General features: G+C 39.9%; 1 protein-coding gene across 2 annotated transcripts in view; it reads left to right on the forward strand.

Moving 5' to 3' along the window:
* The first annotated feature begins 1,748 nt into the window (after positions 1 to 1,748).
* srgap3 (SLIT-ROBO Rho GTPase activating protein 3) overlaps positions 1,749 to 14,848 on the forward strand; it is a 53,036-nt gene continuing 39,936 nt past the window's right edge. For both annotated transcript variants that reach the window (XM_026167964.2, XM_026167965.2), the window contains exon 1: positions 1,749 to 2,320. In XM_026167964.2, coding sequence (XP_026023749.1) covers positions 2,125 to 2,320 — 196 coding nt within the window. In that variant the 5' untranslated portion in view covers positions 1,749 to 2,124. The remainder of the gene's footprint in view (positions 2,321 to 14,848) is intronic.

Here is a 14,848-nt window from a genome sequence, read left to right on the forward strand (position 1 = left end):
AAAGCTGTTTTTTGATGAAAAATAAATATTTTTGATCTGTATCAGTGAGAATTATTTTCCCCTGATTGCTAAGACTTTGAAGAACTGTTTTTAAACAGAACAACATTATATATTCTGATAGCATAAGATTTGGATTGGACCTCACGCGGTTAATAACATCTGCTGTTGAATCATTTTGCAATAACGAAGTTAAAAATCTCACATTCAGTGGGAAAAAAAGTCTTTCTTTCTTTCTTCTTAAAAATCAAATGATTGTGTTTTGAAATGTGGCAGAACGTAGACCTGGAGTCTGTCAAGTGTCAGCTCATGATACTGATGCCTGTGAACTGCAGATGGAAATAAAATGCAGAGGTGTATAGTGTGTCAGTATGCCGATTTTATGCCATTTCAATGTGAGTCACGCAGCCTGGTTCTTCTGAACTGAGAATAGCTAAGGTGACAACAATCTGAGTTCCCAGAACTGTTAAAGACAGTGACAGATCCAAATGACAGTGTCTGTCAGAAACACACTCAGTCTCTGTCACAATGCTTATCTTCATGACACAAATGCAAGGAACAGGCTGCAACACTGACATGGCACAGGGATCTGTACAAGCACTACTTACTTAAAAACAGAAACTGAATAAATTTGGACCATATTTGTTTGTTCCTTTACAGAGAATTAACAGTTCTTCTCCCCTATTTTATTTATCCTTGCTTCTACTGATGTTTCAAAGGCTTACTGTAGGAGACTAAATATATTGTTGTGACATTATTGTCAAAGTTATCTTTAATTATCAGAAAGAAGAGGTTAAACGTGACTAACATGGACAAGAGGATGCATGCTGGCAACACAGTTTTTCTTTCACCAGCTAATGGCTTGTGTTCATTTATAGGTACCACATCAGTGCCGTCCTGATGTGTTATTGAGCTCTTTAAGGACCAGGCTTCTCACATTTCAAGGATTAACTCTCACAATCTCTTAAACAGTAGCCATGGTGAAAGTAGTGCAGAGATAAAAAAAAAAAAAAAAAAAAAAAAGAGGTTTCCATGCCAATGGCGATTGCTTGGTTAGGTTAGCACTGAAGCTGTGAGAACAACTGAAACAGGAGCCTGAAGGTGGAACACCTTTCGTGTTGATAATGATGCTCTGTGTGCATGCAAATGTTTGAGCAATAAGAACAGAACAACAATAACAATAACAATAACAATAAAAAAAAAATGAAGGTGCGTGGATTACAAATGTGGTTGAATGAGGCTGCTCATGCTCTGAGGATATAAACCATTGTGTGGTTGCAGGGTTGGAAGTAGGCAGAAGTAGTTATAGTGAGGTCTCCAGGAAATAAAGATTTGAATTTATGGAAACGTTGCTTTGTGCGTGTGTGTGTGTGTGTGTGTGTGTGTGTGTGTGTGTGTGTGTGTGTGTGTGTGTGTGTGTGTGTGTGTGTGTGTGTGTGTGTGCACAGCTCCACGTATTACTGATATTATGGTCAGTACTACACAGTCACATTATGGGGGTAGCTCCATTCTTCTTAAGGAGAAGACATGGTTTAAAGCAAATAAGTAATGGTTAAAACTATAGTTTTTGTTTTCCGAACATTAATGTGTGCCAATGTGTGTCCCCTGAAGTCGTGGATAAACGTGTGTGTGTGAGAGAGAGAGAGAGCGAGAGAGAGGGGGCGGGTGGAAGAGGAAGGAGGGATGGATGATAATATGAAGGGGGCTCACGTGACAAGCTTTTAAATTCCTGTTTCCCTGCAGCGCAATTTGTCAGTCTGAATTGTGTGTGGCTGCTTCGCTCTTGGTACGCATGCCTGCTTATTTTGGACACAGGAGGTACTAGGACTTTCCTGCTGGAAACCTTCAGGCGTCTCCTTGTCCCCTTCATCATGTTGTTATTATAGTTTTCAGTCCGTTTGTGTGTGTGTTTTAATTCCCTCACCCTGCTGAAGGCTTTGAGTTTTTGAGCAGGAGGAGGAGGAGGACTCCTGGCAGCAGAGAAAGCAGTCAGAGAGAAGAATGCAACACCGGACTGCTGCTCAACTGTCATTTCTGCGATAGGGTGATTAAAAAGCTGAAGGAATACAACTGCGGGATACAATAGCACTGAGCCTCATTATTACTGTTTTTCCCCCTTACCGATGCATGGTCACTAGAAAACAAAGGAGAAAAAAAAACGGAGGATCGCGTTGCAACGTTGCAAGTCGGAGATCAACTGCAGAGACCCCCCCAAAAGTCGTCGACGGACAGGGGCTCAACCCCATAACCCGAGGAACCATGTCATCCACGAGATTCAGAAAGGACAAGGAGATCATAGCGGAATATGAGACCCAAGTGAAAGGTGCGGTGTGAATCTGATGCCTGTGTCCGCTCAGTGCGGATTGTCTGTTCTCTCCTCGAGCCCGTTTTAATTGGCTCGAGCCCTGCACCCCTTTCCTCCTTTATTTGTATTTTTAAAATAGAAAAAATTCAAAGCAATATCCTTTATATTGCAAACCTTATAGCACAGATTGACTTCTCCCTCAAGATAACAAGCAAACCGTGACAGTCAAGTAAATGACAAGAGCAGCAGACTATAGTCTTCTCTCCCGTGTGCAAAGGCTTCTGTCATTAATTCACCATCAGCCAGTGGGATGTCTGTAAACTGAATGTTAATTTGTCATCATGTGGTTAGGGTCCAGATTCTGCACGCTTTGTTGTTGCTGGGTAAAATGATCCCTGTGCAAAGGATGGAGGTTGGACTGCTTTTATTATTGCACCTCATTCTTTCTGATTCTTGAGGGGGAAGCCTGTGTTTGGCTTGTTGTGGTTTGTGGTTGGATGATAGACTAATATTTAGGAATAGTAGGTTATATATTATAAATCCATATTCGGTGTGTTATAGGCTAATCTCATATGATGACATGGTGGCTTAGACTGAATGCACATAAGTACCTGCTCACCCTCCCCATGCTTTGCCTTTGATTCCTTGATGGTGCCTGTGGTTTGACTCACTGCTTTCACCTGACAACATGGGTAACACACGCTCTTTGATTGCATGCCAGCCTTTATCTAAAACTCATCCGGCACTATAACACGAGCGTATTAGCATTTGCAGTGCAGTGTTTCTCTCACTGTGTGACACCTAGGCTCAGATGGACTCTGCTGGTTTTGGAGTGGTTCTGTACCATTTAATCCTGATTTAATAATTTAAAAGAAAAAATCAGAGGATAACCAGGGCAAATAGCTGAGGAATGAAGACATCAATTGAACACACAAGCATAGGGTGCTGACCATGATTGACTCTGGGGTTCAGTTTCAAGGCCGTAGGCTCACTGCTGGCACTCTCACTCTCTGTGGTTCCACTGGTGCTAAATGTCTGATGATCACCCTTTCAGTCGTGTACCTGTCTGGACCACTGGATGCTAAGTGTGAGAATCTACACTTGTCACATGGTGTTGAAAGTGGATCAGCGGATTCATTTATTTGTTTTGTTACTTTCAACCATTTTCTAACTCTTTTTTTACTGTTATTATGTTTTTTATTCTTTTGTCTTGTGGCCTTGGCTGATCATTGAAAAAAAAAACTGCTTGTACACAACTGAGCACTTATCTGATTCTCTTGCTTTCCTCTTTACCCAAGACATTTTCTGATAATTCAGGCGTCAGTTTAGTACTGTGACAGAATTGCTGCCGTTTCTTAGATCCAGGCCCTGTCTGCTGCCTCTTTGAATTAGACGGGGCCTTTCAGCTGCGTGAGAAGGAAGGATGTTAATTTATGATGAATGCTGCTTGTTTCTCATTCACAGCTGGTGTGTATCATAGCCTGCAGACAGAGAGGGCTCTGCTCTTGACATACACCGCCTCACAACAATGGTAATGTTATGAGCTGAACCTGGCAGTGAGCGCACGGTAATGAAATTCAGATTGAAAATCGCTCCTGTCTTACTCTGAGTTATTGCTTAATGGCTAATGTGTACATGGCAGAAGGGGCCAGATCATCAGAGTGTCAGTGATGGGTTAATAACACGATGGCGGGGTTGCTTTATTATGTATGAGGGCTTATAGATGGGTGACAAAAAGATCATTTGGCTTCAGAAACAAAGAAGAAACCCCATCAGTAGGTTCACTGTGGCTCAGTACTGGGGTTGCTTAAATGTGACCGGTGCAGGGAGCTGGCATGTCGTATCAAAAGTTAATCTGTTAGAGTGCAACAAACTACTTTGCTAAAATCTTAACTCCTGCTATTAATGAATTCTTGACAACCCTTGAGGCCGGCTGCCAAAGCTGAGGCCTCTGAAGGACCTCTGTGAGACGGGGTTCACTTTGTTCAAGCTGTTCAGCTGGTAGATCTTGCATTAGCATGTCAATAGAGACGGTTCATACACTGCATTTACTGAGGAGTTTGGACTTTTGTAACTAACTGCCGTGTGGTTACTGGACTGCAGCTATTCTTCCTCCTGTTTGCCAGTTTTATAGGCAGTTTGTGAAGTGGGCTAAATCACCAGCAGCTGTCTTGACATTTACAATGGCAGCTTTAGGGATAAACCCATGCTCGTCTGTTATTATGTACACATAAAGGCTACTTTTGGCTGCTCCGTTATTCACAATGGGTCGCTGCAGCGGATAGCTCTGCACCTTTGATTTGGCAGCTTTTTTTTTTTTTTTTTTTTTTACGCCCTTCCCAAGGCAACCCCCAAAGAGTTTGTGTCTCCTTCCAAGATGAAACTGGGATCTTTTGCTTGTTAAGCAAACATGTGAACAACTACACTTTTGAGCCACCGTTATTTTATATACATGTATGTTTTAAAAGCTTTGCAGTCATGACAATCATGAGTTAATTAGCTGGTGGTGATGAAATAGCTTTGAAGCCAAAAATTGAAAGTCAACAGCTGAGCACTGTTTTCACCGTGACTCATTTTTATTTAACTAGTCTGGTGTTTACACACACTCTCTCTCTCTCTCCCTCTCTCTCTCCCTCTTTCTTTTTGTGTGTGCTTTGACTTGTAGCAGGTCCTGTGTCTCCCAAAATCCAGCTCTGTAATAAATCACTAATTGGATGTCTCGCAGTGCATTTTACCGTGTTGCCTTTATTTGTCAAACTGTGCATTTAAATAATGCTGTCTTCTTGTATTTAACAGCTTAAACTCATGCATGGACAGTCTCTGAATGTCTGCAATGGTGACAGTATTGTTTTTTGTTCGTTTTTTTTTGGTCGGCCCATCCATCCATCAAATAGTTTTGAACACAATGTCTCTGAAATGGTTTAAAGGACTTTCTTCAAATTTGGTTAATATTCTCATGCACTCGAGGATTAACTGATTTGTAGTTTGGTGGTTTGACCTTTTTGGTCATAACCTGAGAAAGAATTAATTATCAAAAAGATTCACTTGCACGTTGAGTAATATGGGGCTACAACTTTGTATTCTGCCATCTTCAGCCTCACTGAGCAAACATGAATTCACTTACTGCCTTTAATGAGGTTCTTTCAGTGTCTTCTCTTATATGCTGTGTTAGTCTGGACGGGCATGAATGTAAACTGAAACCTGACTGGTTTGCGGAGGCAAAGAAACGTGATGCTTTAATTCTAGTTTCATTTGATTTCTTAGTCTGGTAGCTTATATCCAAAGCGTCATATTTAACCTTTTAATGGTATGATGGTAGTCACTTCCAAGAAGTAACTAATGCCTTGCTCTTACACAAGCATCCGATTCATTACTGACAATACATCCACACACCGAACGGGCATTTAGACAGTGACACACTCACCAATGCTGAGATGGTGAAGTGTTATTGAGAGGAAGTAGAGTTTGAATGTGATGGAGCTTACCAAAGATTGGAACTGGTACCATTTGGTTCTAGTTGTTTAGTTTCCCTTGTCATGAACAGAGGAATTAATGCAAGCATGGTCTCATGGAAAATTTTAGTGGTCTACAGATGTACACAAGGTATGACAGCTCATGTTCATGCGGTACGTTTCAGGTGATTCTGAAAAGGAAGCATGGTTTACCACCTCTCGCTTCAAGTTTCTCTTTGCCGTTTGTTGCTAGCCTCTGCTAGTTTCATTCTACCTGACTGAACACAGTCAAGTTTAGACTCCCAAGCAGAACCTAATGAATACCTGAAAAGAATTTGACCAACATTCGCTACATCGTTTGTTACACAATGTGTTATGAAATATTTTTCTGTGTTTTTTGCAGAGCACAAACCTGTGTGCCTCATTTACAGATCAAGCACTGCATTGCAGTATACGGCAAGGTAATCACACACCTATATGTGTGTAATTGTGAGGTGTTATGATATATTATTGGCAGTTTAAGGTCAACAATTAGCTTCCAGATTAACACATGTGCTGTTACAAAACAGTTTTCACTGCTTGTGTGGAAATAAGACTTCAGTATGCCATGTGTTATGAAGCACCTTCTAATGAACCCCGAAGTGTTGCTTTGGTTAAACGCTGATGAGAATTCTGTGAGACACTAGGTGTGTCTCTTTTTGTTATTGCCCCAGGCCACAGACAGCTCTCTGCTGAGTGAGATACAAATCACTGTTCTGGTTGCTGTAGCTGAATTTGTTGCATTTGTGTATTGTTTTTGTCAGTCTGAAGATCAGAGTGTATTGTCATCATGCTTAGATTTGGTTAGTTACCTCTCAGCACCCTGCTGAGTAGCATGAGTGTGGCAGGGTGGAAACACACATGTAGGGAGATGAAGAAATGGTCTCACTGAGTCACTGGCTGAGGATCCTCCAGCTGCCCACTTGTTTGGCAAACCTGCTGAGCATTTGCAGAGCAAAAAACATCCACTAGATATTAAGGCTGAATAAAATTTGTGTGGGACAGCTTGTTTGTTGTGTGGTCCAATAAATCTTGGACTTCATTCAGGGTTGGTTTGTTTTCATGGAGTGGCAGTGAATAGTCAAACACACAGCTCATTCGCTTTCTTGTTTAGAGTTAGATAAGATGGTTTGTACAACTCTGTGTATGCTGGTGTAGTGTTAAGATCCCCAGACCAACAGGAGATCACAAACCCAGCTTCAGGGAGGTCACAAGCTCCTAGTGTGGGTCACAAGCCTGGCTTAATGGGCAGGTTATGTGAGGAAGTCTGCCAAATCAAACATGCAGGTCCATGCTCTGTGATGTGGTGACCCTTTGGGAAATGAGGGAGCACCTGAAAGTACCCTCTTCTCTATTTCTATGTATAAAGCTAGTTTAGATTAGCACATAAACTGGAAACAGCTTGGTTCTGTTCAAAACTAACAAAATATACACACTTGTGTCACTACTCATTAATTAACACATCAGATATTCTTTGGGAGGACAGTTTAGCTAAGAGAAGTTAGCGTGGTGCTAATTACTGCACAGATTTCCAAAACACTGCACTACTCCTTAAACTAATCTTCCAACATCCTTTTATGGCAGGCCACCAAGCCAATCTTAGCCATAATTATAGAATCAGCTAATCTCAGTGACAGGCCATGTTAGCTAAATGAGCTATCTCATTAAAGGCGCTCTCTTTAAGCTGCTTTTGCTGTGCACCTGCAAGCTGCTTTGCAACCCACATCCACCTACTACTTCACATGTGCTCGTGGAAGAACAAAGCCACGCTGCCACATATATAAATTGCTGCAGATGGAAACAAAATCATTTGTAAATAGTGCGTCTGACTGAAATGTGTTTTATCCTTTCAACATTTTATTGAATAAACCTGAAAAGAAAGCTGAGATTTTCTTTATTTTTTGCATTACTTATGACAATGACGCTAGTAACATTTAAGTATCATTTGTATCATGGCAAAATGCATGAAGTTAGGCATGTGATTATTATGTGTTGTGAGATTCTATTGCACATTGTGGGTGTCAAAACAATATAGAAAGTGAGAATGTAAAACAATAACTGTTTTACATAATGGAAAAAAAACACGCTATTGTAGCAGTTGAACTCTAACCCCGGGCATTGTATTTCAGTTGCTGTGCAGTCATACGTGTGTTGGATGGTATATGCACCTCAAACAACACTAAGAATAATGCAAAAGTCTACTGTTTGTAATGACAGATTGTTGAAGTCAGTAATTGTATATAACCCTGTGAATTTGAATCAGTGCATAATTTTGGTTGTTCACTCTATTTGTGTCCATAAGTAAGAAGTACAATATTCAGCACAAACTGTCCACTTGTGTTGCGTTCAGTGAACAGTATAATCATGTCATAATGAAGTTTTATCGTACTCGCTGTCACCAGAGTTTTGCTATAGAGCTTCCTCTTTGTTGACTCTTCTCTCGTCTCTATAAGCTCAGTATGATGAATGCAGCTGCCACTCGTTTAGCTGAGAGTTTGCTCTGTCCGTTTCACAGAAGACATAATCATCCTTTCATAAAATGCCTAACGTCCTGAGCAAAGATTATCATTCACTGCTGTCCCACAGTTTTTCAGTTCACGATGGTGTTGATGAACCAGACAAAGGTCCATTTAAACATGAAAAAGGTTTAATTTCCTTGTTAATGTGATGCCAGTCAGTGCATGATTTAATTTCTCAATTGATTCAGCTCTGAGAAGTATTTCTCAGTTAACACTGTATTACGAGTCCAGCAATGCACAACTGTTGCTTTTGGGAGATAAAAGCATACTGTAGTTGCAGTTTGTCCTCTATTTTCAGAAAGGCACAAACATGTCTTAGAGATCTTTGACGATTGCGTGCAGAATTTCAATGCTCTTATTTTTCTATTTTAAAAATTCCCACATGTCTAACTCAGGCAGTCAGAAAGGTGTGAATGCTGAGACTGAGTGTGTTTGGGTCACTTTGTAAACTCGCATTGCTGTTCCAGAGGTGAGTTATTGCTGATAGCAGTAGTCTTTACAAGAAAAATTTCAACATGCACTTCCTGCCAAGAGACAGTAACCTTAGAAACAGGCAGAAACAAGTTTGTGTAAAAATAACAAGTTTGAAAAAGTCACTAATGAAGTAATTAGTTCGGTTCTTGCCACTGCAGGTTTGGGACCTGTTAGATAACTTTATTCCATATTGGTGAAGCACATGTCCCACAGCAGACTTGAGATAATTAAACAGCGCACCTATTTCCAGCTAACAGATTGTAGCAGCATAAGTGGCACAGTTTCACGTGCTAATAGAAGCACAAAACTGTGGCTGCAACTACTGGTATTATATTTTTCCAGTACTAATTATCCTGGTAACCTAAAGTATAATTAAACTAAACTATCTTTAAATAGTTTGTTTTGTTTGACCACCAGTCCCAAACTCAGACATTAAGTTTAGAGCTTGGTTTTATGTGCAGACCCTTACTAATTTCAACCTATTTCTTAGTAGGTCATGAGCACATATTGATATTTTTTTCAAGATAGCCAGCAAGACAATGAAACTCATGTGTTTCAGTTCTCATGAAATGAATGTTTCGAGACCTCTGAGAGGGGACTAGTCCCCCAGACCACCTTGGAAATTTATTTTTAAAGCAAATATAATATTATTTCTGTGTTTTAATCTGTCATCCATGCCCAGTTGTAGTTTGTTATAGTTTGTACAGTTCCTTAGGCCTCTCTGTAACTTATATTTTTCTTATTTCTTGTCTTCTCCTCATATTTATGTGCTCCTTGTGTATATATGGGTATTTAGAACCGCAAAGTGAACCAGAGTCAAATTCCTTGTATGTGTGTGCAAACTTGGCCAAATACAGATGATTCTGATAACTTATTCTTGTTGCCTAAACCTAACCAAACCGCAACAGAAAGTGAAAATAATCATTTATAGGGTAAAAAGTCATACATTGCTGCAGATTGCAATTTGAATTATGGTGATTCACCGCCGATAGTACCAGAAACTTTTACAGCTTTGATCAGTGTGTGACAGCTCTTCTTCACATGCATACACATAATGAACACAAGGAAAATTCATGTGCTGAACTCAAATCAAGTGATTAAATTGTGTGATTATTCCAGGAACTGTCTTAAGATGGTTTTGTTATTTGCTGTGTCACTTTAGACAAATAGAGAGCAAAAAAATAAAAATGCAGGTATTGCTTGATGTTTTTCTGTGATTGTAGCGTGTTTGATGTCTTGACAGTGAAACACCAAAATAACTCAAGAACTTTGACCTGAAAGTTGCAAAAAAAACAAGGGACTTATTTGGTTGTGGCTCACCAGAGAGTCTAGTTAAAGGCCAAACTAGATGACACATCTCCTCTCAAGTTCTGCCTTTTTTTTTTTGTCTTCCACTCTCAGTTTCAGCCAGTAAAGAAATGCAATACACTCATGTGTTTGCCTCAGAAGCCCACACCATCCAACGAAAGCTCGGTAATGTTGGAAGATTCCAATCAGTTAAGTTGCCCATTGTCTCAACTGTATTTAGAAATACTCTTTGAAATTGCCTCATCAACTTCATTTTCAGATTTTCTCTACTTGTCAGTGCACACGTGTCTCTTCATTCAATGCTGCCACCTATTCACACCCATCAAATCCCACCTTTCCTCCAATAAGCGTCTCCCCAGGGAATGGAACACGCCCATGTTGCCATGGCGACACCTCTCAGCCTGGTCCTGCAGAGCTGGATCACGGATACAGCAGATGATAGACAGCTCGACTCTGAGAGGGCGTGTGTCTCAAGCTTTCAGTTTCCCTGAAGTCTTAAATGATTTCCAGAAGTCTTTAGAGCGATCAGGAAGCCAGGGATGGTTTTCTTTGCTCTTTTTATAAAGCAACAGTTATAGTCTTTTTTTTTTAATTGTTATCGTGTGTTCTCTTCAGTTTCAGAAGGGTTAAAAAAGACATTCTGCCCATTCAAATACAAAGTTATTATATCTAGTAATTGTTGCATAGAAAATGTTGATTTCCACAGTGGAGCATTTGACTGTAATAATGCAATGTAGTGGGAAAAAAATGCACGACACGAGGTAATTTGATAGATTCTTTTTCTTTAGAGCTGGATTGATTTTTAGTTTACTAGACAAAACATCCGGTGGAAAATACTATAAACCAGCAGATAATCAGGAAGGATGACTGACAAGTGACATCTTGCTGTAGGATACACCATCAGTTCCTCAGCCATTGATTGGACTCAGCTCCTGTTGTCTTATCTTTGTGGACATGTGCTGCAGCTTGTCTGTGCCGGAGACGAATCAGACGAGATAGAGACATACAGAGAAGAACCTGTGCTGACACTGGGAGCATGCCCTTGTGAATCCAAAATTGTGTTAATCATTAGAGGATTAAAACAGAACAGAAAAAAGGGGGATTAGTTCAACGACTGGAACTTGTATTATGAGACTCTGTGTGTGGGACAGATAGAGTGAAATAAGGTCTGTATAAGGGTTGCATTTGTCTGTTCTTTTCACACAAATTTGTCTCTGCTGTGTAGAGCCCAGATACTGCGGCGCTGAGTTGGGGATTAGAGAAATTTGGCTCAGAGTTGCCTTTGTGTGATGTCTATGTGTGTGTGTCTCATTTTTGTGTGTGTTTTACTGCATGGTGATCTGAACACCCAGGGACATTATTTTCAAAGCGTTTAATAGCTTCTGAGGCTCATTAAAATCTATAATTTATCCAAATTACGTTAGGAGACTCATAGTTCTTGCATCCTCAGACATTTTACCACTGCCTCATGTACTCGCCTGTAATTAACGACAAATAGAACATGTTCACTTTCAAACTTTTTATATGTGGGATTACGTTTTAGTTGTTATGTTACTCTTTAGGGAAATGACCAGTCTTTCCTGCTTCTCCTCAGTCACTTGGCTGCCCTGTGGAGCCCAGCCTTCCCTGCTGCCCTCAGGATGCTCTGCAGAAAATCCCTCTCATTCACTGCACTCCTATTTTATCTCCGCTTCATTGCGTCAAGGCGTCACGTGGCCCTCCCAAACGGCAGACTTGCAGTAAAATGCTCTGCCAATGCATCACCCCTGATGTCCTGTACTGGTTCTGGGAAGAGATGCAGGTTTTATTGATTGATTCATTTTATGTGGAAAAGGGTGATGTCTTGTTCTCAGCTTAACATACAGAGGGAATGATGCCTTAAAAGAAATGTCAAAGTCCATTAAATGTGGATCAGCTTTACACTCATGCATATGTTTAGGACATTTTTGTCATTGTTTTGCACTGAGTTGTGTTTTGGTGACAGACATATTTAAGTTGCATCAGAAACCATGATTTCTGATCAGAGGGACTTTGTGGATAAAAATGTAAATCTTTGACAGTGCAGCCAGTTGTTTTGGCTAACTAAGCCTGCTGGAACAACACATTGGAACTGATGTGCAGTCAATGTGGATAAACTGGCCGCAGTCAGTGACCAGGTTATGTGTCAAGATTTGCCCATTATTGAATCATTGGAAAAAAAAATCATTATTCCTTATTGATTACTTTACTTCTGAGTACTACAAATCAGAAACTGGAATCTTTATAGAGCTAAGCCGGTGATTTTAAAAGTGTCATATTGCTGTCTTTGAATAGATTTTTTGTAATCTGTGTGCAGGGAGTCAACAGGAAGTCAAGTGGGTCAACTAGAGGATGTCTCTAATGCAGATGTTATTAAAAATATATGTAAATCTGGGCTTTAAATACATGTCATGCTCAGAACTATGTCACCAGAACCTTTAAACGCCACCCAAAATAGTCACAAATCAAATTTGTGTAATATAGCCATAGCACAAGCCGGTGGACATAAAAGCTTGAAAGGTGCAGATCATTTCATACACATTTTATTTGAACCAAACTTTTTACAGACATGCCACAATTCTGTTCATAGACGGTCAGTTTGGGATTCATTTTTTCTGTGCGGCTAAGAGTGATTACTAGAAAGATGCCCTTACTGTGTTGTTGCATAGCTGCCGGCACAGGATTTTGTCTGTAACGGGCCAAAGTTCAGGGATCTCCAACATCCTACTATTGTTTTTTGAAGATTTCCTGTTCTGTGAAGAGTTGAGTGTTCACTGTGCTTCAGTTCCCTTCCCTAAACGGTGTATAACAAGTTTCAGTGTCGAGCAGGTGCTATTCTGAAGGACCTGAACTTAAAATCATGAAGTCAGGAACATAAAGTATCTGTTGCTTCTATGTGCAAGTAGCAACTTTAGGAAATACAAAACAATTGCTCAAATGACTGCTAGAAGCTGCTACAAAAGGTAACTTAGTCCTGTGTTAAATCTCTAATTCCGAAGCAGAATTCAACATTTTTTTTAGAATCAACTTTCACGGGGGTGAATTTTTTTGTATGTCAAACATCTAAAAATGTGCAAAGACGTGAATTTATGCATGCAGGAATTTTTAATGACAGGTGGATGCTGACACAGCCAGCTATCTGTTAACTTCACTTCAGCTCATTTGAATCATTGAAGTGGCTCTCTCAACTGTTTGTAGTGTTGGTGCCTTTTGGAGCATTTTTATGAAATTATCTGTAATAACCTGACTTGATGTGTAGTTAACTGTACTAAAAATGTTTCAAGGAGTTGGAAATTTGTGTGCTATTTTAGTCATATTATCACTATTCATGGATGTGTGACCGAATCTGTGGATGGCACGGAGCTAAGCTAGCTAGTGCTATTTTGCCATTTTGCGCCAGCAAATATGTTACATCTCTAGCTCCTATACATTGTTACTGTGCTATCAAATAACTGTATAATTGGACACCTAAAATGGATTTGTATTTTGTCACACCAACTATGGTATGAATGGATCTTGGTACATGCTCATATATCCAGGTAAACAAGTCCCAGACTGCAGCTACTCCCCAGCTGTATAGTATTCATAGCCACTGAATAACAGTCAGTGGCTGTTGAATCGTTTTACAACTGTAGAAGTATTTGATTTATTGACAGTTTCGTTGTGGTCCAACTCATGAACCGTGACAAAAGCTAAAGTAACCAGGGTGAAGCCAGCCAAACAAATAGCATGGTGGAGGCTGATGGGATGAGCAAAGTCTGAAATAACCAGCTCTTAAATGTGCCAGAGAAACCGGCCATGCACTCCCATTTGAACTGATTAACTCCACCTACTGGGAACTTGCAAGACAACACAGAAGGAGAAATGGGGAAGAACACAGGGCAACTGGGTGTACTGTGAAGTGAGATTAATGGGTTAGTGATCTATGTTGAACTTAAAGTCAGACTTAAACATGTCACAAACGTTTCTCTCCTCTTACCTGGCTAAATCACCATGGTAACTTATGATACAAATAATCTGGTAAGGAGCAGGTTAATGTTCAGAGGTTTATTTTGCAAGAAGAGCCACAGTTTCTCAAATTCCTTTATTTACAGCATGTTTTATCACAACTGAAACCCAGCTCTAAAGTTACAGCAGTGCAAACTGTGTATCCCATCATCACTGAAATTTGCATAAATGCAGCTGGCAATCCAAAAAACAAAAAAAAAGTGTAAATGTTTTTATTCTTAATTCTAACCTGCTGCTACGTCTGTTCCACACTGCTGGAAGTGGTAGAACACACACCAGGAACATCTGTTCAATCAATAAAATTCATTTCACATTGATCTGCCTTTTGGCTAGTAACCTTTAATATTTAAATTTATCCAGTTTAGTTTTTCACAGTTCTAATTAGCAGCTGCCACATTACAAATAAACTATAGGTCTGCGGGATAGATCGCCAGATTTGTGATTTTCTGCAGCATTTATCTCTTGTCTTATTTGCAACAGTGCTGCAGTTTTAATAATGATGAGAATAATAATAATGTAAACTTTATTGATCCTCGTGGGGAAATTCCTCTCTGCATTTAACCCATTCACTCAGTGAAGCAGTGAATGGGTTAAATGTTCTTTAAAGATATTTTTATGTTCTCACTGTTTTATCATCATTGATAACATTTCAGCTGATGTGACACTCGAAGGGGTCATTTAGTTTGGAAGAGTCACATGATGAGTGAGCACACAGAGCCTGAAGCAGA

The sequence above is a fragment of the Astatotilapia calliptera genome, chromosome 5 (genome assembly GCF_964374335.1).
Source record: "Astatotilapia calliptera chromosome 5, fAstCal68.1, whole genome shotgun sequence".
In the NCBI taxonomy this organism is placed as follows: Eukaryota; Metazoa; Chordata; class Actinopteri; order Cichliformes; family Cichlidae; genus Astatotilapia; species Astatotilapia calliptera.